Raw genomic sequence first — 25,773 nt, 5'->3', positions numbered from 1 at the left:
ACTTGGGAGGGTGTAGAACACAGTGGTAAAGTGAGACCTTGGGAAATGGACAGGCGTGGGTTCAAATTTAGGCCCACTGCTTGTCAGCTATGTGACTTTGAGCATATTACCTAATCTTTTCAAGACTCAGTGTCTTTATCTGTAAGATGAGGAAAATATTATTGCTATTAGCATAAAGCAACCCAGAACCTGGCCCATGGTAAAGCTCAATAAATGTTAGGTATTTTTGTGAGTTGGTGACACACTTAACACAAGTTGACATTATCAAACTTGCCCGGCATCCTCAGGCTGTTGATGGTAATTGCCTTCAGAGCCCAAGTTTTATCCACGGTTCTCCACCACCTTCCGCAGCATGGGGAAGCTGTTCCTGAGGCCAAGTAGGTGGTAACAGCAGAAATCATCAAGAGGCCTTCAGGGAGAGGACTCCTCATGAACAAGCCAGGGGTGCCATGGGCCACTGTCCCTCTCCTCTAGAGCATCTGCTTCTGAGGCTCACGGGGGAAGCCTTGGACTTGGTTTCATAAGCAGAGAGGTATTTCCTTACAGCTTCTCCAGACCCTCAGCCCCAGCCAGGGAAGAAAGTGCACAGGAAAAGGAACACAGGTGTCCTGTACAGCCAGGTACAGAAGAACCTAGACTGGTTATTGGAGCCTGGGGCAGAAGTACCCAGGACCAATACTTTTTAAAAGCCATTCTCACCATTTTTAAGTGTACAGTTCAGTGGCATTAAGTCCATTCACATTGTCATGCAACCATAATCACCATCCATCTCCAGAACATTTTTCATCTTGCAAAACTGACACTCTGTACCCAACAGGCACTAATTCCCCATTCCCTCCAGCCCCTGGCAATCATCATTCTTTCTACATCTAAAAAGTTGACCACTCAAGGTATTTCATTTAAATAGAATCATATAGTATTTGTCCTTTTGTGTCTGGCTTGTTTCACTTATCCTAATGTCCTCAAGGTTCATTCATGTTGTGGCATGTGTTACAATTTCCTAACTTTCTAAGGCTGAAGAGTATCCCATTGTATGTATGTATTCAATTCACCTGTTGCTGGACACTGGGGTTGCTTTCACCTTTTGACTATTGTGAATAATGCTGCTATGAGCATGGGTGTACAAATTTCTGCTTGTGTCCTTGCTTTCAATTCCTTTGGATATATACTCAGATGTTGGATTGCTAGATGATATGATAATCTTATTTTTACTTTTTTGAGGAATCCCATACTGTTTTCCACGGCAGCTGTACCATTTTGCATTCCCACCAGCAGCGTACAAGGGTTCCAATTTCTCCACATCCTCATAACACTTGTTATTTTCTGTGTGTGCACATTTTAAACAATAACCATCCTTTGCAGTGACATGTTATTGTTGTTTTGATTATCATTTTCCTAGCAATAATTAGTGATGTTGAATATCTTTTCATGTACTTATTGGTCACTTGTATATCTTCTTTGGAGAAATTTCTGTTTAAGTCCTTTGTCCATTTTTAAATTTAGTTTTTGGTTGTTGTTGTTGAGTTGCAGGAGTTCTTTATATAATCTGGACATTAACCCTCAACCTTTCTAATACATCTTTAAGTATCTCCTAAGCTTGACACCCTGGGGGTGCTGAGTTCACAAAGCAGTGGTTCTCAACGCTAAGGGAACATCAGAATCACTAAGTTTGTTCTTCTTCTTTTTTTTTCCCCTGAGATAGATTCTCACTCTTTTGCCCAGGCTGGAGTGCAGTGGTGTGAACACAGCTCACTATAGCCCTGAACCCTCAGGCTCAAGCAATCCTCCCATCTCAGCCTCCTGAATAGCTGGGACTACAGGTGCATGCCACTATGCCCGGCTAATTTTTTTCTTTTTATTTGTTTTCACAAAAGAACTTAAAAATATACTGATGTCCAGGTCCTTGGCAGCTGGATTAATTGTTCTGGGGTGGGTATGATGTCCAGGTCCTTGGCAGCTGGATTAATTGTTCTGGGGTGGGTATGAGGCATCAGAATTTTTAGAAACCTCCTCCAGGTGGTTTCTAAGGTGCATCCAGAGTTGGAAACCACTGCTACAAAGGCTTGCCTCTTGGGAGGTGCTGCCCTCCACCACCTGCTGCTGTGAAAGTGAGAGGGGCCTGTGGAAAGGCAGGACTAGGGCTGGAGGGCCCAATCCCAGTGAGAAGCCCTAAGATGTTAGAGTGGCAGTAAAGTAGCAGGAAAGGCAGCCCCACCCCAATTCTGACACACAGCCCCACTCTTTTTCACCAACCCCATCATGAATGACACCAAGACTTATCAGGAGGAAATAACCAACCACTGCTCCCACAGAAGGCAGAGGAGGGAAGGGCAAAGAGGAGCCCTAGCACTACCCAGAAGCTCAACAGGTGCTGGGAGCCCTGGTCTGCTCCAGCTTGGCCACAGACTCCCTGTGGCTTCAGGGAGGTCACCTTGCTTTCCTGAGCCTGAGTGTTCTCTTGGAAGAGAGGAGACTGAGCTAGTGCAGTGGTTCTCAACCCTGACTGCACCTTAGATTCACCTATGGAACACTTAAAAATACTGACCCTCAGGCCCCATCCAGAGATTCTGATTCCATTTGTTCTAGGTGGGGTCTGGGCATTGTCATTTGGAAAAGCTCCCAGATGATTCTCATGTGCAGCCAGCGTTGGGAACCCTGTGCTAGTGGATCATCAAGAACCATCCTGTGGTTCTTTTGTCCCCATTTCTGGGGTGATAGTCATGGCCTGAGCACTCTCAAGGTGCTTAGCCCTCACACATAGTCCCTGCTTCACACAGCCTGCGAGAGTGCTGACTTGGTGCTCTCTGCAAATGCTAAGAGGACCAGTTCTCTTATGGGAATTGAAAAAGGAATTGATTCCAACCTCCTGACACCAGATGAGACCATTCTGTCCTATTCCACAACCCCCAGAGGAACATTTTATTCTCAATCTAGTTGTGCATAACTTATAAGGTAAAGCACCCACTGGAGACAAATTACTGCTGAGAGAAGAAAAGGCGGTTTGCCAAGCAGGCAGCCAGCTGGAATAAGAGAAGGAATAGCTTATTGGGTCTTAGCTAAGGCCAACACTCTGGGCAGACCCCAGAGAGACAGGGAAAGGGTTTTGAGGCTGGGCTATGTGCATAACTGCACACACTTTCAAATGGGGTCTAGTTAAGGGCATAAGGAGTGCTCCATGGAGAATGCAGACTTAGGTCCTTTTTTTTTTTTTTTTGAGACAGGGTTTCACTCTGTAACCCAGGCTGGAGCACAGTGGTATGATCATGGCTCACTGCAGCCTCAGCCTCCCAGGGTCAGGTGATCCTCCCACCTCAGCCTCCCGAGTAGCTGGGACTATATAGGTGCACACCACCCCACCTGGCTAATTTTTAAATTTTTTTTGTAGAGACAGGGTTTTGCCATGTTGCCCAGGCTGGTCTCGAACTCCTGAGCCTGAGCAATCCACCTGCTTCAGCCTCCCAAAGTGCTGGGATTACAGGAGTGAGCCACTGCGCCTGGCCGACTTAGGTCCTTGACTATTGGGAGTCGGGGACCTCTGTATTCAGAGCTCACATGGGTGAGAAGATAGTAAGACCTCACAGGATGCCATTGAAGGCTCAGCATAACTGGCCTAAGCTTGGGGAAACAGGAACCAACCTGGAAATAAAAAGCCAAAGAAATGGGTGATAGGCACTGCTGGTACCTTTAAGAAGCTATGCTGATTGGCAGAGTTAGCTGGAAAGTTCTATGACAGCCTCCCTCCCAGCTTTGTCTCTTGCCTCTATTTTCCATTCCTGGTCTTCATCTCCTATTTTTAGTTAAATCTCCACTAATCTGTCCTATAGTCGAGAGAACCCCCAGTCCTGTGCAATTCTTACCCTGAATGCTTCCACCTCCCACTTCGGGATCACAGATTGACTCTAACACTGCTCTCTGACTTTCCACCTTGGGTTTGCTCCTGCGAAGTTGCACATGTGGCAACCCCAGCAGGGAGGGAGTGCACATTTTACCCAGCCTCAGGCTAGGAGGCCAGGTCTAGGTCAGGAAGTCTCATCTTCCCTGGAAGCTGAGTCCCTCCTGATGAAAACGACCCACACCTGGGGATCCAAGGAACGTTAGCCTTTTGCGGCAAATGAATTGCTATGCTTGATTTTGTCTCTGCAGATGGGTCTCTCAACTGGACTTGTGGGAGTGTGTAGTTATTTTGCTGGATAATCTATGGCAAATGATATAATAGCAAAAACTTATCATGACAACTAAGGTGCACTGAATGCCAGGCACTGCTGTGTTTTGTCTCCGTTACCTCATTTTACCCTCACAATCTACCTTCTGTGTACCCTCTTCTCCTCTTGGCTAGACTTCAAGCGGAGCCAGATTCCTGAGTTTCCTTGATTTTCCTCTTGTGCCTGCAATTTCAAATTCCCACACAACTTCCTGACACAGTCCCTCTTTAGTCCTCAGAGGACAGGGGGGAAAGCAGGCAATGATTAAATTGGGAGTGGAGGGCACGAGGAGAATTAGGACGTCGGTTTTAGCTGACATTTTTCTCCTGGTGGAAAAAACCCTGGAAGGCTGGATGCAGCACAAACAATGCAGCCTGCTGCTGCCATCTAGTGGAGGAAAGGAAGTCAGGCTTTGGAGGTAGACCAGATGGCACTCCAGACACCAGAGTGTTTTAAATATGCTCTGAGTTCACAGTTACCATCAGGAAGCCTGCAGCAGGTCTCCATGCTGACCCTCGTCCCCATCTTCCTCTCCTAGAAATATCTAGCACAGGTCTGCATAGAAGGCATCCCTGCTGCTGATTATCTGGCCAGTTACAAAAATAAGCCCAGAACTAAGGCCTGGCTTTGGCTTCCTCAGTGTAAAATGCTTGGCTGCAAGGCCTCTGCCACTTGGACTTCACAAGTCAGTGGATCTCAAACTCAAATGTGCATCAGAGCCACCTGGAAGGCTTGTTAAAACACAGACTGTTGGGACCCACCGGCTCTGGAGGAGTGGGGGTTCTGATCATTTGCGTTTCTTTCTTTTTTAAAATTAAATTTAAAAACACTTTTTGAGGCAGCACCTTGCTCTGTCACCCAGTCTGGAGTGCAGTGGTGCAAGCATGGTTTACTGTAATCTTGTCTTCCCAGGCTCAAATGATCCTCCTGCCCCAGCCCCCCCACTGAGTAGCTGGAACTATGGGTGTGTGCCACCATGCCTGGCTAAAATTTTTTATTTTTGTAGAGATGGGGGTCTCACTATGTTGCCCAGGCTGGTCTCAAACTCCTAGCCTCAAGCCAGCCTCCCAAAGTGTTGGGATTACAGGTGTGAGCCACTGTACCTGGCTTTTAACTTTGATTTTTTATTGTTAGAGGTGTGGTCTTTCTCTGTCAGCCAGGTTGGAGCGCAGCGATGCAATCATAGCTCACTGCAGCCTCAAACTCCTGGGCTCAAGTGATCCTCCTGCCTCACCATGCCCTGAGTAGTTGGAACTACAAGTGAACACCACCTTGCCCAGCTAATTTTTTTAATTTTTTTTGTTTTTTGAGACAGAGTCTCGCTCTGTTGCCCAGGCTGGAGTGCAGTGGCACAATCTTGGCTTGCTGCAGCCTCATGGCAACCTCAGCCTCTCGGGTTCAAGTGATTCTCCTGCCTCAGCCTCCCAAGTAGCTGGGACTACAGGTATGTGCCGCCTTGCATTTTTAAATTTTTGTAGAGACAGGGTCTCACTAAGTTGCCCAGGCTGGCACCTGCATTTCTAACAGGTTCCCAGGGCATGCTGATATTACTAATCCAGAGACCACCCCTAAAGAAACACTGTCATGAGGAGTTTAGTCTCCCTGGCATGAGAAAAAGTGAGTAAACAGGCATGTGAAGGGAACACAGAGCTTACATACAATAAAAGCCAAGGCTAGAATACTTTATCTGTTGAAGGCACATAAAGGAGTCATGGACCTCAAAGCCTGGCTGGGCTAAGGGGAGCATCAGATCTGACTCAGCTGTGGCTCCTCCCTGGGTGTGCCTGGTGTCTCCAGGTCAGCATGTGAGTACTTGGTGGGGGGTCAGAGAGCCAGAAGTTGCTGTGGAGGGGGAGTGGGTCAGTGGAGAAAGGATGAGTCTAAACCATATTTGGCCAAAGGTAGAAGAGGACTTTCCCGAATGTAGTGTGATATGATGGGAAAACTGGAAGAGATCTTAGAGGTTACTTAATTCAACCTTCATTTCCAAGACGAAACTGACTCAGGAAGGCTGAATGACTTTCCCAAAGTCACACACAGTTACTCAGGAGCTCTTCCTCTCCAACTTCCCAACCCATTCTCTTCACAGTCGGGTCCCAAAGAAACCCCACAGGGTAAAAATGGGTCCGTGAGACAGGTCACTTCCATGGTGGTCTTCAGCTAGAGTCAGGCCAGCGCTCGTGGCCTCCTTGGTCTGTGCCTCCCACCCGCTCTGTTCTCCTACCTTTCACCAAGGGGAAGAAGCAGTCCATCTCCACGCTGCTTCGGGAGTGTGAGATGCACAGGGCGCTGCTGGGGACCAGACCCTCCAAGGGCGGGCTCCGTTCGGTGGTACGGACCAGACACCAACCAGGCCGCTCGCTGGGCCGCTCCAGCAGCTCTACCGTCTGCCCCACCTGGATGGTCAGCTCACTGCTGTGGCCCGCACTGAAGTCCTGGAGGACCACTGTCAGCTCACATCCACCAGAGAGCTTTGGAGGGTGGTGGTGGAGGGAGTAGAACAGGAGGGCATGGAGGAAGGGGGGAGAAATATGGGAGAGGGTTGGTGAGAGGGGACGAAGGATGTGTGAGAGCAGAGGTAAGGAGGAAGAGAAGGGGAATAAAGAGGAAAAATGGTGTTTAGGGCAGAGAGATGGCAGAAGATGAAAAGGAGAGTTGAGAACAGGAAAGAAAACAAGAAAAAAATGTAATTAGCACAGTGCTATTCAATCACTCAGGCTTTCTAGCTGTAGCCACAGTCTGAAGCCTGCCCAGAACCAGGGCTTTGATTCTAATTCCTCTTACTTCGTTAGAGCTCATTATTCCTTTGCCAAGCTTCAGCTAATTGTGCCGTTAAACCCCTTCCCTGTATGCCCCTTTACTCCTTCCAAGGGTTCTACCCTGTGCCCTGTCCCTGCCCTGACTACCACCCTCAGACTCCTATTGTATGGGCATCTATTCTAACTCACCCCTCCCATTAGATTCTCACTAGATGATAGGGAATAATGGAAGAGACAGCCTTCCTTCCTTCTAACCCCTGCAACACCTCCCATCCCCACCTCTTACTGGAGCCATCAGCCTAAAATCGAGGCTACGAGGACTACAAAAAGAATGGGGCTTCAATTCAAAGGCAGAAGTAAAGCAATGTCTGTCTGGGAGGGGAATAGCCTCAAAGGCTCAGGCACTGGGGACCAGGAGGAAGAATCAGAAGGGAAGACAGGCCACTTCTTACTTAGGAGCATACGCCCAGCCCTCATGCTCCATGCTGGCTTGTCTCCACACTGGCATCTTCCTAATTCATTGATCCTGGGGCAGAAGCAATAAAAGGGGTTGACAGGAACAACCCCTACTGGCTGAATGCTGAGACTTCTCACTTTTTCACCTTGGGGATTTGGCCCCACTTCCCCCCTTTCTTCTGGCTTCATATTTCCATGAGAATCCATTCGGTTATTAGTTTGTCTCATAGAACTAAGTACAGTCTCCCTCTTGGAAGAGCAGCTGCACTTAGAGGCAGAGTGACAGGTAGGGAACGGAAGGAATGAGGAGGCTGAGGCCCAGCTTGGTAGCCTGTTATCCTCTAAAGTTCACCCCAAAAGCAGTTTGGAGGCAAAGTCCTTGCACCACATCCAGGAATTCGTCTTCAGTCTGTGCATCTCTGATTTAAGCCTTCAGGGCCCAAATTTTCTGCACCAGTGGCTATATTAGTGCACTTGTCCAAATATGTTGTGTAGCCATTTCACACACATTCTGGGAAGCTTCTGCCCAGTGGCATACACAGTGAACGCCACAGTGAGTAGATAATTAACAGTCCTACCAGGACCAAAAGCTCAGCATTCAGGACTGTTAGAGATTTACACTAAAGGGACTTCAATATCAGAGGGGGCTTGAAACAGTTAAAATAATGCATCAGACTGATGTTGGCAATATGCATCACCACCAGTTACACGGCAGGGAGTCTGTGCTAACCACGTCCCCATAGGACTGCCATTGGGATCAGATCAGGAAATCTGCAGGACAGAAGGTAGAAGGTAGAAGGTGGAAGGAGACAGAAGAAAATATTTTTCCATTTAACTCTCCTGGTCCCATTAAATGCAGTCTTCAGTCCCCCACTCTCCTGGTGCTATCCTCCTTAAAAACATCACAGAGAGAAGGATTTTGTGGGATGGAAACACCTCAAATCTCTAGAGTACTTTTACAGTTAGCAAAATACCTTTGCATTAATTATCTACTTGGTCCTCACAATAACCAGGTGGTACTATCATCTCCATCTCATACATCAGGAAATTCAAGCTCAGAAATGTCAATATCAGTGGTTGGGCATTGAGTATACATAAAAATCATGTGGAGAGCTAATAAAATGGAGATTCCCTAGCAGTTCCTTCTCTTGCTCCACCCCTCAATCACACATCATGATTCAGTAGGCCTGGGTTAGGGCCTGGGAATGCCTTCCACTGCCCCCAGACAGGGTCTCATTCTGAAACCCAGGCTGGAATGCAGTGGTGCAATCTTGGCTCACTGCAGTTTCTACCTCTCTGGCTCAAGTGATGCTCCCACCTCAGCATGCTGAGTAGCTGGGACCACAGGTGTGTACCACCACACCCAGCTAATTTTTATTTTTATTTTTGTAGCGACATGGTCTCACTATGTTTTTCTTGAACTCCTGGGCTCAACTGATCCTCCCGCTTCAGTCTCCCAAAGTGCTGGGATTCAGATTCCAAAGTGCTCTGTAAGAAATACACTTCATATTTTGACCAGGGAACACTACATGTGAATAGATTTATCACTGAAACACAAGCTCCACTCTGACATTCTATTTTATGTTTTTCTCTATTGCTGTTGACATCCCACTAATTTGATTCCACCTCGCTAATGGACTCTGTAGAATGCCGGCCTAGATGACTGAAATTCTTTCTAACTGAGAGACTCTCTATCACTGAGCTTCTGCACCTCAGTAGAGCTGCTCCTCTGCGACCACGCCAGGGGCTCAGGGTTGCTTCTTGAGGCCAAGCTCACACATAGCTGGGGATGCAACTTGCAGCCCTTTCAGGGCAACATGGTTGAGTCCAGGGATGAGTGTAGTCCTTTTGCAGACTGTTAGAGCAGAAGGGGCCTGAAGCTCTAGTCGCAAACAGCCCAGCATGGCACCCAGATACAAGACCCACTTCCCTCTAGGGTGGGTTACAATCAGACCCATGGGCTGGACGGGAGAGGATAAAAATCAGGCTTGTGTCTCTCTACAATTCAAGACACAGTTCCTGGCGAGAAGCCTAGATACGCCACTAGATGGCAGTGTTTGCCTCCTGTAGGCTGCCTAGTCCAGCCAAAGGAAGAGGTGGAAACAAGATCAATGGGCAATTTCTTCCATGCTCACACGTTGTAGACAACCGGGCTCAAGCTTTAGATACAGCCCAAAAGCCATTATGGTTCAAATACATGATGAATATCCTGGTTCACTTCACCTCAATGGCTTGATCAAAAAGATATACTACACCAGGTCCCAACCCTGGCAAGAAGCGAATTCCAAAGAATGGCCAACAAGGGAGGGTGCTGGGGAAATGGTTTGAGGGGTCAGGCAGAGCTGCTCCTGCAACAGTCCCTCCCATCCTCTCCTCCAGGGATGCTGTAGGGTAAGATTCTAAGACCAAAGTTATTCCTACTCAGGGAGATGCTGGGAGCTGAGTAGGCAGCACAGAATCTCGGCATGCATTCAGGTTATGTTTTTGATTCTTCTCTGATCTTGTACCCCTGCTTCTGGAATCTTCTGTCATCTTACTCCCCTCACTGTATGCTCCCACTCCAGCAGCGAGTCCCCGTCTGGCCTTTCATGCCTAAGTCTTGGCCCCCTTCCCAGGAGCTCTCAGATATTTTCTCTGCCTAATTCCCTAGAACCCTGCCTAAGGCCTGCTAAGCCTTCTTGATGCTAATTGTCTGCCTGGCTTCCCTCCAAGTGCCTGCTGCTGAGTCACCATCCAACTCCTTGTCCTTACTTTCCCAGTCTCTCTCCTTTCTGGGTCCTGGCCATTCCCAGTGGGGCCTGTTCCCCTGCTGACCAATCCCTGGGTGGACACGGCCTCCTTCACCCTCCGCAATGCTTCCCAGAGGGGCAGAAGGAGCTCCTCCTGTCCTCACTTTCCTCCAGCTCCACAGTGATAGCTGTGCTGGCTTCTTTCAGCATGGACCGCTACATACATAAGGGACATTTCGTAACCACTCTTTGTAACTCCATCTGCATTTTCAAAGTTCTCACATTCACCAGAAATGATCATTTTCATTTAGGTCTATTTTTACATGATTAATATTTGGGGATTAACTGAACCTCCTTCTTGTATAAACTGTGTGAGCTAGATTGTCCCTTTGAGCTTCCTCATGTTATGGAAAAGACACAGTTATTCTGTGATGGTTTCCCAATGGCATCCAGAGAGTGAGGACAGGACCCCTGAAGAATTCTCCTGTTGTCATTTCAGAGCTTCCATTTGTGCACCTCTTTGTCTCTGCTCCATTCTCCAAGGCAGCATAGCCTCGTTTAGGGCATGGGCTCTGCAGCTCCTCACCAACTGTGTGACCAGGAGCAAGTTACTTCACCTCTTTGTCTCAATTTCTTCATCTGTCAAATGGGGATAATGACAGTATCTACTTCACAGCTTGTTGTGAAGATTAAATGAGATAATATTAAAGCACCTAGGATAGTGCCTTAAGCAGAGAGAGCTAAATGATTGTCTAAAAAATAAGTTCTGGGCTGGGCGCAGTGGCTCGTGACTGTAATCCCAGCATTTCGGGAGGCCGAGGGGGGTGGATCACTTGAGGTCAGGAGTTCCAGACCAGCCTGGCCAACATGTTGAAACCCTGTTTCTAATAAAAATACAAAAAATTAGCCAGGTGTGGTGGTGCACACCTGTATTCCCAGCTACTCAGGAGGCTGAGGCAGGAGAATTGCACAAACCTGGGAAGCAGAGGTTGCAGTGAGCCGAGATCATGCCATTGCACTCCAGCCTGGGAGTCACAGTGAGACTCCCTCTCAAAGAAAAAAAAAAAAAATTCTGGCGGTATTAGTGAATTATTATTTAAATTTGGGAGGAAAGGAGTACAGAAGAAATTTTAAACATCAATTTTGATAGCATGTTGTTTGGTAACAGACTGTATCAACTGTATATATGCATATACATTATTATGTAAGTGAATCCTTTTTTTTAAAGTAATCTTCATGGAGTTTTGCCCTAACTAGAAGAACTGACCCTGAGGCTCACTAGGGAAGGTGACTCAGACCGCCCTCAAATCAGCACATACTTTTCCTGTTATGATAAAAACAAAGACATGGTGGGACCGAGGAATCCCTTATGCAAAATGAGGATTCACTCTTGCCTCTTCATTCCGCATTGCTTTCCAGGAAGCTTCCATGTGAAGAAGCCCCCTTACCCCAGAATCTGATACCTGCCCTCAATACTTGCCAACTGAGCCTTCTAACTGTGAATACTGACTTCTGACACTGCCTTGCAGAGCACTTGGATCTGATACTCTTGACAGAGGGGGAGCTGTGCCCAAGAGCGCCCATCAGATAAGTCCGACCTCCTCTTCCTCCCCTGGCTGCCTGCCCTGCAACTTCTTCCATCTGATCATCTGATTCCTCCACAACTCTTAGCCAGCCTTAGGCACCAAGTTCACATGAATTAACATCTACATATGAACAGCATCACAGGAGGCCAGAGCTGGCTGGCAAAAAAATGTAAAGCTGGAGCATATCTACTTGGCACAGTTTCAAGGGCACCGTGAAGTCCTGCCAACTCCTGTGCAAAAACTGTCTTTCTCTCCTCCCCTCAACACTCCCTGCACCTGCTGCTAATGCCTGGAATTCCTCCATCAGAAAGTGATTTCATTTAATTAGGTAATGTCCCTTACCATGAAACACCTCAAACCAGACTATGATTCCCTTCCAAATGCAAAAAGATGAGATGCACCACACAAGTGACATGCAGCTATACTTTAAGCATGAAAATGCTCATAATAGCATTTTTTCAAATGAAGAAAATTTTACAACAATAACATCACCACCCCCCTGCCCCAATACTAAAATATAAAAATCTACCCAGTGGGAAGTGGATGAGGGTTAAAAAGCTACCTATTGGGTACTATGCTCACTATCTGGGTGACGGGATCATTTGTACCCAAAACCTCAGCATCACACAATATACCTAGGTGACAAAACTGCATGTGTAACCCTTGAATCTAACATGGAAGTTGAAATTATTTAAAAAACCTAACAGGAAGGGAATGGTTAAGTAATTATGATATATCTACTAAGTGAGTAATTAATTATGCAGCCATTAGATTATTTATAAAGCTTTGTAATAGCTTAAATACTTATATAAAGTAAAAAATTTTTTAAGAGGACAAGATGTACAGTTGTATATATAACTGTGTGAACATCATCAACAACTTAGCAACCCTATTCATAGGAAACAGAAGGAAAATTCGTTGAAATGTTAACACTGGTATTGTTGGGTGGTGCACTCTGGGTAATTTTCCCTCTGGCTTTCTGATCTCCAGTATTGCCCAGTGTTTCTCACATAAGTGCTGCTTTATAATGAAAGTAATGATAACATCAACAATAACAATCTCTAAAACAAATCAACAAAGGTAATGGGGAAAAATGCAAATATTTCAAGGAGGTGTAACGCTTTGAGGGGAAAAATTGGGGAGCGGATAGACAGTTTCCAATTTTGCTCTAGGGCCACTATAGAAGCTTCAGGAAAGCCCCAAATTGCTGATGATGCTTTAGTATAGCTGCTTCAAATCCTTCCTCTACTAAACTTCTGTCCTCGCCCTACTATAAAACTCTGAAGGCTTCTCCAGAAACTAGGTTCCTTTAAAAGAGCTTAGTGCTGTGCGTTTATCTTGAATTGATTATAATTTTTTTTTAGCAAATGTGTAAAACAATGTCTGGGCATTTAGGAACATTGTCGTGGAGCTCTGGGATTTCATCAGTTTGTATGTTGGAAGCCGATGGAGCTGCCAGGTCCAATTAAGAGGCTAAAGCTTACAATTTACTTTATCTTTGCTTGCTGGAACTGTGGCTTCTACTAACTGCAACTGAAGGAGCTGTTTGGTTTGGTTGTTTCCCATGGTGTGTAAATGAGCACCATGGTCCCCTGGTCTTGCAGGTCTTGTGAATTGCATAGTAATTAATAGTGGGAAGAATGCAGGAGTGGGAATCAGGAGGCCTTGGTGCTGGTGCAGGTTTTACCCATGTATGACACTCAGCAAGCCCCTTCCCTTCTTCATACCTAAATTTCCTCATTTTTAAGATGAGGAAATTGGACTCCAGGGCTGCTTCCAGTTTTAATATTTGATAAATAGAGTAGTTTCTATATTGAATCTCTAACACACAGTGCTATTGAATTTTCTTGAGCACTTATCATTAATGTGTTGCCTTGTTTACATAAATTATGTGTTACTCTTATCCTATGTAAGATACAGAAGAGCAGAGCATTCTGTCTTGCTCATGGTCCTATCTCCCGAGTTTAGAGCAATGCCTGGCACACAGCAGGTGATAAATATCTGTTGAATGCGCGAGTGAATAAATTCCATGAATTATTTCCTGATATATAACTGAGATGCCTAGTTACAATGTCTGAGAGGTCTCTCCCATTGGCTGCCCACCTATTCCTATTAGTATCTTACAGATAACTGTTAATTTTTTTTCTCAGCCCCTTTCAACCAAATTTATCTTGCCCTTTAATCATGTGACTATATCTCCATGAATTCCTAAACCTGACAAAAACAACATAAGGTGTTAGTGGGGGGAGACACAAATCCACAAGAACAAAGAGAATGGGAGGTAGTAAACAAGATAACTTTATTTATTTATTTATTTATTTATTTATTTTGGGACAGAGTCTCGCTCTGTCACCCAGGCTGGAGTGCAGTGGTGCGATCTCCGCTCACTGCAAGCTCCGCCTTCCGGGTGCACGCCATTCTCCTGACCTCGTGATCCGCCCGCCTCGGACTCGCAAAGTGCTGGGATTACAGGCGTGAGCCACTGCGCCGGGCTGAGAACTTTTTTTTTCTTTAATGATAGAAAGCAGATGCAAGAATGATACTGACTTGGTAGAATGAGAAGATGAGATTCAAGTTCCTGCCAGTTATCTCTGCTCAACCCTCAGACAGGCCCAGGGAGTGGAAGCACCAGACGGCACTGAGGATGGACCTACAGGTGGGGCTAAAACAGGAAGATGGGACCCCTAGATCCCTCTTCTATCCTATGCGCACTTTCCTGAAAAATGAAATTCAGTGAAGGCTTAAATGTAGAATGGAGAGATGGCTAGTATCCTTGTCCCTCTTGGATCCCAGAATGCTAGCAGCCACATATAAACATGTTAGGGAGATTTTAGAATCATTCATGGGAGAAACCAAAAGATGTACAGATACTCAAATACTGACATTTAGAGATCCCTCTCTGCTCCCAAAACCTCCAGTGCCCTGCCAGATCACTTCACAGTGAGAACTTTAAGTCAACAAGTTCCTTCCTTTACACAGAATATTGAGTCAGCCTTTGTGCCTCAGTCATAAATGTGAATATTCAGCTATAGATTACCAGACTTTTCAGAAAAACCTCTCTAACAGAGACCAAAATAAATAAACAGAAAAAGGACCAGGAACTCAGAGGAAACAAAATGCAAGCAGGACAATAAAACATCAGTAACACTATAAAATCTTCAGAAAGATAAGAGAGGATATTGTATCCATGAAAAAAGAACAAGCTGTTACATAAAGGGAAAAAGTTGTAGAGTGAGAAAGAGCTCTCAGAAGTTAAAAATGTTATGGCCGAAATGAGACATTTCATAGATGAGTTGCAAGATAATGTCAAGGAAATTTTCCAGAAAATGGAACAACAACCCTGAAAAAGGAGAATGTAATCTGAGGGCCTTTTGGTCAAGTTGTGCTGCTGGCTTCCTTTGAGCATGTAGCCTACTAAAAACCCCAACTTAATTCACAGGGGCTTCTCAAACCTCCACCTCCCAGGTCAAGTGATTCTCCTGCCTCTGCCTCCCAAGTAGCTGGAATTACAGGCGCATGCCACCAAACCTGGCTAATTTTAGTATTTTTAGTGGAGATGGGGTTTCGCCATGTTACCCAGGCTGGTCTCGAACTCCTGGGCTGAAGTGATCCTCCCACCCTGGCCTCCCAAAGTGCTGGAGTTACAGGCGTAAGCCACGGTGCCTGGCCTCTGCCTGTTCTTTATCTCTGTACTCCCTGCCTAGGCTTCAGAGAACATCGAACTAGACACTGACTCAAGTTTGGGTGAGAAGGGCAGAGCCATACTCTCCTCAGGGAAAGAAGAGGCAGTAGTAGCAACTGGTATTTATTCTCCCTTCTATCTTCATCTCATTGCCCCTGGGGAACCCACACAAGTTGTCAATAGAGATGCGGCTGGGAGGATTAACCCACTGGCAACTTTGCCTCTGCAACACTGACCCTCAGCCTGGAGGTAACTGTCCAACTGTCCTGTCTACAGGGAGGCATCTCCTGGCTCCTTTGTGCTTAACTGAGGCTGTCTATACTGCTGTTTTGATTGTGCTTGCACAGGAAGGCATTTCCTGCAACACACCCTATAGCTTTGGAAGGAGGAAAGAGCTCATAGACATGATTCTGAAAATCCCAAGGCTACCTATAGAAGAGGGAGGAGAGGTGGCTGGGTGAAACCTGAGATCAAAAAGAGCAACTCATGGTTAGAGAGAGAGAAGAAGTTATGGGCTTCTCTGAAAGCCCCAGGCATTCCTGCAAATTGTCTACTGTATGGACTGTGCAACACTGGAAAATTGAGAGATGATTTTCACAGAAGTGCAAAATGTCATCAAACCTCAATTATTCAGATGTGGGTAACCATTTCCCTTTCTGTGGATTACTGGGTCTGGAGTTAGACTGCTTAGGTTTGAATCTGTCTCAATTGCTACTATCTGTATCATCTGGAGCAAGTTAATTAGTCTCTCTTTGGCTCATTTTCCTTATCTGTAAAGTAGGAATCATATTAATTCCTGTCATATAGAGTTATTGGAAGGATTACATTAACACAGGTAAACCCTGATATGCATTACATGCTTAATAGATGTTATATATTGTTTATCCAGTAATCATAACTTGGCATGCACTCGAGATGTGTTTTCTTGCACTGATATCTTGTGTCGAGGGAGTAGAAATCCATTTCCAGGGCTGGGCGCGGTGGCTCACGCCTGTAATCCTAGCACGTCAGGAGGCCGAGGTAGGCAGATCACCTGAGGTCAGGAGTTCGAGACCAGCCTGGTCAACATGGTGAAACCCTGTCTCTACCAAAAATACAAAAATTAGCCGGGCATGGTGGCGGGCACCTGCAATCCCAGCTACTCGGGAGGCTGAGGTGGGAGAATCACTTGAACCTGGGAGGCGGAGGTTGCAGTGAGCAGAGATTGCACCACTGCACTCCAGTCTGGGCGACAAGAGTGAAACTCCATCTCAAAAAACAAACAAACAAAAATAAATCAATTTCCAAAGCACCCTTAATGACATATATTGAGATAATCTGGCAGACTAGAAAGAAAAAAATAGTAAACTATTCCCAAACCCAGGGTTCAAAGATTTAGTACCCTAAATTTAGGCTATAATTTCCCTTTGTAGGGCCACGGATGTGACTTTCTGCTCTTCCTATACTGGGCATCCTAGAGAAACAACAGATTGGAATCAGACTGGGAAGAGAATTCTTGGAACTGGTTGCCAAATCAGGGTAGATAATACATGTTTATTTACACTGTGGTTGTAGGGTGGAGGTCAAGGTATCCAGTCACACATAGAAACCTGGCAAACTAATTCCTGGAAAGAGGCCAAGCTCTCCTCTGGTTGACCAGGAAACTCTGGTTGGTCTAATTATTGTTAGGTAATCTGGGGACAGGCAGCCTGTCTGCCAGGACTGGAGATGGGAAGAGGGCACATGCGGAGCACCTGAGAGGGGAACAACCTGCCTCTGTAAGGGGTCCGGCTGGGAGCGGGGTGCCTTACAAATTCATGTTCAGAAGAAACAGCACATTCTAAATGCTTTGATTCAGAAAGTAAATACTCCTGGTCACTGTCTCTCAGGCCAGAAGAAATGTCAGCAGACATCTTGTTAATTTTTCATCCTCAGGCAGACTAAGATAATAATTAACATCTGTATGGCCCTTTATAGTTTATAAACTCTTTCATAGACATCATCTGACCCTCATAGATCTCATAAGGTTGGCATTATCATCTGATTTTATAGATGAGGAAATTGAGGCTCAGAGAGGTAAAATGACTAGCTAAAGATTGCATCCTAATAGCTAACTGCAAAGGCAGGACTCCAAGCCTAATGAGTCCAGCCTCCTCATCCATGCACTTATTCTTCTTCACCAGCCAGCTGCTGTGCTGGGCATGGGGCATACAGCAGTCAGGGAGACAGCTGTGATGTCCCTACCTGCACCATGCTTACAGTCTCTAAGGAGACACACATCACGTGTATGCATGCTGAATGTGACAACAGGAGAAATGAGGGATGCTGGCCCAGGGTTTGGGAATGGGGTCCCTCAGAAAGTGATTGGCTCTTACCAGTGCTGCCTCAGTCCATTGCTCCACTTGCTACTGCTGTGGTTGTGTCTTCTCAGAGCTGTTTTTCTTGTTAGTTTGTGAGCCCTCCCTTGGCTGCAACAGTCAATAACATCTTCACGCCTGCTTAGCTAGGAGCCAGCAGGACCCTCGAGCATCTGCCTCTTTCTGGGTCAGTTGCTGAGCTCCACCAACATGAGCCCATCTCCAGCTGTGCTGGCACCACCCCAGATCCAGCACATGTGCCCAGCAATGAGTAGAATTGGCATCAGCAACGGAAAGGGTTCCCAGCATCTTAAAGCATCTTCATGTCAAGTATTTGCCCTCAGCAAATTACTGTTAGGGTTTCCCCTTATCCCTGACCTTATCTTCTTCAGTGTAAAGATAGGCCTTTATCTATGACCCCATATTTTCCATTTGCTCAGGTTAACCCACTTACTGGGTGAGTCCTAATGTGATTTTCTGCTCCCATCTGCTATTGTTGGTTGGTTTTGCTTTGGGACTGACTGCTTCCCCATGCCTCACCTCTGGTTCATGACATCATGCCTCCTTTGTCTCCTCCTCTCACCATCCTCTCTGGATACCAACTATCATGACATGCCCTCTAGGGAACACTTTGTACTGTTCCCTTGAACATGTGCATGGTTTATGATCCAGCTCCATCTTAACTTTTTATTTATTTATTTATTTATTTTTTTGAGACGGAGTCTCGCTCTGTCACCCAGGCTGGAATGCAGTGGTGCGATCTCGGCTCACTGCAAGCTCCACCTCCCGGGTTCATGCCATTCTCCTGCCGCAGCCTCCCGAGTAGCTGGGACTACAGGCGCCCACAACCACGCCCGGCTAATTTTTTGTATTTTTAGTACAGACGGGGTTTCACCGTGTTAGCCAGGGTGGTTTCGATCTCCTGACCTTGTGATCTGCCCGCCTCAGCCTCCCAAAGTGCTGGGATTACAGGCGTGAGCCACTGCGCCTGGTCTTAACTTCTTAATTTTCAATTCAGACTGGCTCTCCAGGGACAGAAAGAGTAAAGGCAGAGGTCTAGTGGCACTAAGTAGCCACTAGAGGGAAGCAAAAGCTAGGCTTTTCTAAAGGAAACACGTGCTTGGGTTCCTTGATCAGAAGACTGGTCCCAAAGAGACTCACACTACAATGGCTAGGGCAACCACCAGCCCTCAGAGGAAATATAATACAAAAAAAATTGCATACAGTAGGTGGCACATATTGGGGGCCCAATACATGTTTCCTGGATGAAATTCCTAATTTTAGAAATGAGAAAGCAGAGACTAGGGCAAGTAATGGGATCTGATCACAAAACTAGGTAGCATCGGGGCCCAGTCTTGCAGATTCTCTTTCCCTTACCCTGTACCAGGCCTCTTCCTCTTCCTCCCTTCAGGCTCCCTCCACTATAGCTCAGCCCAGATGAACTACCTGTCCATCCCAATCTCAAAACATTTTTGGAGAAACTGTAGTCATTTGAGAGAGACTCTTTTCTCTACCCCTTATGTCTGATCTATCACTTAGTCCTGCAAAGCTATTAAGTCTTTCCTTTGTCTCTTGGAAGCCCCTATGCTCATCCAGGTGTTCATCACCCGCCTCTCCATTTCTGCAGATGTCTCCTCATTAAGTGGTCTCTCCCACTGTCCATTCTTCTCATAACACTCTCTTATTTCAGAATTTACATGGGCTCTGCCATCCTTGTCCTGGCATTCAAAGCCCTTCATAACACTTCCCCACCCACTTCTTCAACCCCAGCTTCCACTACTTGTCTGTGTATTTTATCTGCTTGATCTCTTGAGGGTGCCCCAAATGTGTCCTGGCCATTTCTGCCTCTGGATTTCCATGGATGGGCAATGTTCCCTCTCAATTGTTTCCCTTTTCCTCTCCAGACCCTGTCTTTCCTGCTTTTGGAGGTCAAGTACAACTCTCAATTCCCCACCTCTCTCACATTCTTTCACAGTGATTTCTACAGTGATGTCCCCTTCCTGGGACTAATTTTGTTCATCCTACACATTTTAACACTGAAGCGGTGAGAAGGACATATTTTGGATGGCTTGTGTGTATATATGTATATATTATAAAACTTTTGTGTATATATGTATATACTATAAAACTAAAATAAAACAGTATTCCCTATTTGGCTTACTGAATAGTCATTTTTAGAGTGGCTTCTTAGTTTTATCACTTTTCTCCTATTTTATGGCATTGTTTCAACAATAAGGCATCCCAGAGCTCTGTGTTTGGCATTAGTCAGAAGGACCCGTGTATGTGTGTGTGAGATTGTGTGTGTGTGTGTGATTGTGTGTGTGTGAGATTGTGTGTGTGTGTGTGTGATTATGTGTGTGTGTGTGTTGGCTTCTTGGGGTTTTCTTTCCTTAAAAAAAGTCAGTATTTCTAGTCCGTAATCTGTGTTTCAGTTGGCAGTGGCAAGATAGAGGAGGCTGAGGGAATTGGTAAGTCTAGGAGCTTACTAGACTACATCATGGTGATTTATAATCTGGGTTTTGAACTCAGCAGCCCTGAGTTTGAATTCAAGTTCCACCACTGACAAGCTGTTAGCTGTGTTACTGTAGAAATGTTAAAGATATAAGTTCTCTTTCTAAGCTTCAGTTCCTCATCAATAATATTAGAACACTCAGTTCAGTTCCTCATTCAAAAAGATTAAGATAAGTACCAACTTCATAGGGCTGCTGTTTCAATTAAAGATTATCATGCATGGGACCAGGCACGGTGGTTCATGCCTATAATCCCAGCACTTTGGGAGGCTGAGGCAGGCAGATCACCTGAGGTGAGGAGTATGAGACCAGCCTAGCCAAGATGATGAAACCTCATCTCTGCTAAAAATACAAAAATTAGCCGGGCGTGGTGGCACATGCCTGTAATCCCAGCTACTTGGGAGGTTGAGGCAGGAGAATCATTTGAACCCAGGAGGTGGAGGTTGCAGTGAGCTGAGATTGCACCATTGCTCTCCAGCCTGGGCAACAAGAGTGAAACTCCATCTCAAACAAAATAAAACAAAAAGATTATAATGCATGTGAACACTTGATACCTACTTAATGGCTGTTGTTATTATTTGGTGTGATTGAGCCACTGAGGTCACATGGAATACTCCCTTCTAGACCTTCTGTCCCATTTTCCTGCTGAATGGCTCAGTGGTGCTGAGCAGAGAGGGTTCAGAAGAATTGGACAGTTTTGCCTTCCGTTTGATAGCTGTAAGAGATGGGGGCTAGATATTATGGGAGATAATTAAACTGTAGGTCCTATTAGAATATTTGGGCTAGATTTAAGATTTAATAGCTATGGCAAAATACAAAGTCAAGATGGCAGACCCTCCAAAAACTGGGAAGAGAGGGCAATTTTATCCTCCTTTAAATATAAGTCAACCATACCAATATGGATTGAGAGCAGCCAGATAGTTTCAGAGAAAGCAGAGAAAGTTCTACTTATCTTATAAATTTTTACAGTTCTTTCTTTCCTGTATCCCTTCCCCTGTAGTTATGAGTTTGGTAGCTAGAGAGAGCCAGCTTGACTTGAAATATGTCCTGGACAAAATATTATAAAAAAGAAAGTGAACAAGGACTTGGTGATGAAAACTTAGGCCCTTGGGAATACCAACCACACTCGCTGAGAGTTCCTTGTGGCAGTGCTTAGATGGAGAGCAAATTTCTTTTTATCTTTAGGAAAAATCAGAACCTGGAGGAACACTTGGGCAAGTTATAGACAACCTGGAAATTGCCCCTATGAGAAGGCTCCTATGCCCCCATTTTAGCAAACAGGGAGAAGAATGAGCTCTTAGCTATGGAGATGGTCAGTAGTATCAACCTCACAACATGTTTGGTACATGTAAGAGAAAAAAAAGAGTCCCCTGCTTGAGCCAAGAAGTTTGGTATACACAGGGGTAAGGGGGTAGCTGGGGGGTGGGGAGGGGCACAACCATAACCAGCATCATGACAGGGGAGCCACATTGTAACCATCAGATATCCTTTCTCCCTTCCTGCTCTCCTGGGACTTTAGCTACAGGCAATGTATTGGATTCCAATCTAGAGACAGTCACTCTGGGTACAGGTTGGGCATGGTGGCTCATGCCCTATAACCCTAGCACTTTGGGAGGCCCAGGCAGGAGGATTGCTTCAGGCCAAGAGTTCAAGACCAGCCCAGGCAACACAGCCCTGCCTCTACAAAAATAAAAAAATTAGTTGGCATGGTGGTATGAGCCTATAGAACCAGCTACTCAGGAGGCTGAGGTGGGGGGATTGCTTGAGCCCTGGAGTTGGAGGCTGCAGTGAGCTACGATTGTGCCACTGCACTCCAGCCTAGATGACCAAGCGAGACCTTGTCTGTAAAAAATACTAAATAAATAAAAATTATTTTGGCCTGGCACAGTGGATTATACCTACAATCCCAGCACTTTGAGAAGCCCAGGCAGGAGGATAGCTTGAGGCCAGAAGTTCGAGGCCAGCCTGGGCAACACAGCGAGATCCTTGCCTCTATAAAAATAAATAAATAAATAAAATTTAAAATAAATTAAAATGGAATTTAAAAAAGAGGTGCTCCTCTCCCGGTGCTTTGACCACCCCTTCTGGAGGGTTTTGGTCGACTTCAAACCAATTTGGTTTCTAAAAGGAAGAGACTGCATAGAAAGTTCTCCTTTAAGGCTGACTTCAAGTTCTTTGTTCATTCATTCGCTCATTCATTCATTCAACAAATCCGTGTGAGTATTCTGCCTCTGGATTCACAGCCAGGACAGAATGTAGTTCCCAAATACCTGCCCCAAGCCCACAGACATGTATCCCCAGCATATATGGGCCAGGATGTCTCTGTATTCTCGAAGTTCTCTCACAGCTAAGACCTTCCTAAACTGCATTTTCACCAGCCTCCTCCACCTGCTTCTCATCTCCCTGAAAAGGCTTCACTAGACTCTGAGACCTACAAGAGATCCTTCCGAGACACTCCCTCTCTCCTTTCAGCTGCATCTAAGATGGATCCACACTGGGCGCTTTTGGCTCTAAGACCATCCCCTATATTGTGAGGGTACAAGGTTTCCATGGTGAAGGAGGCATTCTGATTTTGTACTTCTCTTTCCCTAACCCCCAACCCAGCTTCCACAACAACCCTCTTCTATATTGGAGTCCATATGAAGTCATTGTTAAAATCACCACTGTCTGCCTTTCTTTCTTTCTCTCTCTCTCACTCTTTTTATTGACATAAGGTCTCACTCTGTCACCCAGGCTGGAGTGCAGTGGCATGACCACGGTTTATTGCAGCCTTGACCTGCCAGGTTCAAGTGATCCCCCCAGCTCAGCCTCCCAAGTAGCTGGGACTACAAGGTACATGCCACTATACCTGGCTAATTTTTTTTTTGTTTTTGTTTTTTTTGAGAGATGGGGGTCTCACTATGTTGCCAGAGCTGGTCTTGAACTCCTGGGCTCAAATGATCTGCCCACCTCCCAAATTACCAGGATTACAGGTGTGACTGGCCATATCATTGCCTTTCAATCACTAAGCACTTTGACAAAGTAACAGAGTTGTCAACAAAAAGGACAATGGTGGTTATCTTCTTTTGAAAATGGCCATTGTATTTAAAAAATGGGATTAGTGGCTAAGTGCCTTCCCTTTCCCACAGTAAGTTACTCTCCAGGTTTTCTAGTTGCTTCTGTTTATATTAAGGGAACTAGAACAAGGGAGACAACTTACGGAAAAACTTCCTATGTATGATCTCTGCTTTCTCAACCATAAGGCATCTCTTTTCTCAGTCACGTGTGGGTGGGGTTATGTTCTGAGCTTGGGCTGAGAGATTTCAGAGTTAAGATGGTTGCTGTCCTTATCTAAAATAATGTTCCTTTAGAGAGGTCTGGGCTCTCTAGGACATCAAAGAAGCGCCATCAAGGTGAGGTTGCATCATAAAGTCTCAGCCAGCATCCCATACCTTCCTTAATGGGGACGCTGAACAGAGGTTACATGAGACATCCACAATTAAGGTGGGATAGCCCCCTCACAGCAGGTGGGGCCCAACCCCCTGCCCTGGCCTCTGGGTTGAGGTTGTTGAGACCCAGCCTAGAGACTCCACCTCTTCTAGCAAAAGGCAGGAAGCAGAGGTCCCTCACCCCTGGGCTCTAGGACAGTCATGTCCCTGTGTGAGCTTCCCACACTGCCTACAGTTGCTGCCAGCAGCAATGAAATGGATTCTTGAAAAAAAATCTCAGCATATAAGATTTGAGAAAAGAAAAATACCCTACACATCAGGGACCCTTGAAATTATAGCAATAAATTTATGATTCATTCCCTAGGCATAAAACTACTGTGTTACAGCCACTACCAATGCCACTGAATTTCCCAGGGTCTAATGTTGACCTCAGGCTCGCCAGCAAAGGAGGAAGAACATAAGAGACCTCAATATTTAGAGGGTTTTACATTTCCTATACAAAAAAAGAGCAAATGAAGAGTGAAGAGCTAGCTGCTACAGTAAAAGAGGTAGGATTATTGGTCAATGTGTAGCAAATCAAATGTTAGGTAATATAGGAATTGTGGGAACCTTCCTGGTATCACATATTCTTAAATGCAGCAAGATCATAGAGAAAAAGCATGGATATCACTCCTGGCCTTAAAATTTAAGTGGGTTCCCTTTGTGTACAATAAAATCCTAACTCCTTCACAAACATCCTCTAGTACCTGCCTTTCTGATCTCACCTTATTCCACAGCAACTACAGTCTACAGGCCCAGCCACACAGTGGCTTTGGTCAGCTTCCCTTCTGCCTAGAGCACCCTACCCTCCAGTCCACATCTGCCAAATTGTCCTTCCCCTTTAGGATTGAGCTCAGTTTCCATACTAATTGATTAATTATCTTACTGATTCATTGAACAATACTTACAAAGTGCTTATTATGTGCCAGGCACTCCTTTAGGCCCTGGGGATACAGCGCTGAACACAACAAACACTTTTGCCCTCATGGAGTTTGTATTCTTGAGGATGTAATCAAGGTAATGACAAAATAATCAAGATGTTACATAGTGAGATCTATATCTATATAGATATATAGATATAGATATATAGATATACATAGATATATCTGTATCTATATCGATATAGATGTATCGATATAGATAGTTTTGTTTTGTTTTGAGATGGAGCTCTGTCGCCCAGGCTGGAGGGCAGTAGTGCAATTTCCTCTCACTGCAACCTCCGCCTCCTGGGTACAAGTGATTCTCCTGTCTCAGTCTCCCAAGTAGCTGGGATTACAGGCACCCACCACCACGCCTGACTCATTTTTGTATTTTTAGTAGAGACAGGGTTTTGCCATGTTGGCTAGGCTGGTCTCGAACTCCTGACCTCAGGTAATCCGCCCACCTTGGCCTCCCATAGTGCTGGGATTACAGGCATGAGCCACTGCACCTGGCCCCCTTGTGATAAGTATTGAAGGGAAAAATAAAGCAAGGAAAGGATATGAAAAGTGCCAGTGTGCATGTATGGTAATGGAGTGGTTTGCATATCTTCTGCAAGGCTTTACAAACCCCACAGCTACTGAATTGTTTCCTTCCTTCATGTTCCCAACGCACATGACAGTTTCCTTTATTACAGTATTTAACATAAGCTTAGGTACCTTCATGACAGAATTTAATGTAAGCTTCCATGTTATTTATATTTGGGCTAGTTACATATATGTGTCATGCTCTGCAACTAGAGTTGGGGTACCTAGAGGCTTTGTACCTTCAAACCCCTGCCCCTAGACATGATTCACATAGCATCTGTTCACTCAGTGTTTCCTGAATTGAAAGAAAACTCTGCCCACAGAAGTCAGAATCTAATGCACCCTTGCTTCTGTTTTTCCCTTGTCTTTCTTTTCTTAAACTGTTCTCTCTCTGTTTTACCCTTTTGTTCACATTAGAGGTTTTCTCAATATTATCCTGAGAAGACATCCTTATAAATTAATTTCTCTTCTACTAATTACTGCCGAATGAGAATTATCTTTCATCAAGTAATCAAAAAAAAAAAACCTGCTGATTTCTGAT

General features: G+C 45.4%; 1 protein-coding gene across 17 annotated transcripts in view; it reads right to left on the bottom strand.

The window, feature by feature from the left end:
* Positions 1 to 25,773, bottom strand: part of KALRN (kalirin RhoGEF kinase) — a 692,638-nt gene that overhangs the window by 158,653 nt on the left and 508,212 nt on the right. For all 17 annotated transcript variants that reach the window (XM_034957211.2, XM_034957212.2, XM_034957221.2 and 14 more), the window contains exon 34: positions 6,427 to 6,673. In XM_034957211.2, coding sequence (XP_034813102.1) covers positions 6,427 to 6,673 — 247 coding nt within the window. The remainder of the gene's footprint in view (positions 1 to 6,426; positions 6,674 to 25,773) is intronic.

Source organism: Pan paniscus, chromosome 2 (genome assembly GCF_029289425.2).
Source record: "Pan paniscus chromosome 2, NHGRI_mPanPan1-v2.0_pri, whole genome shotgun sequence".
Taxonomy (NCBI): domain Eukaryota; kingdom Metazoa; phylum Chordata; class Mammalia; order Primates; family Hominidae; genus Pan; species Pan paniscus.
The sequence above is the reverse complement of the archived record's forward strand: the minus strand, read 5'-3'. Positions and strand labels throughout refer to the sequence as shown.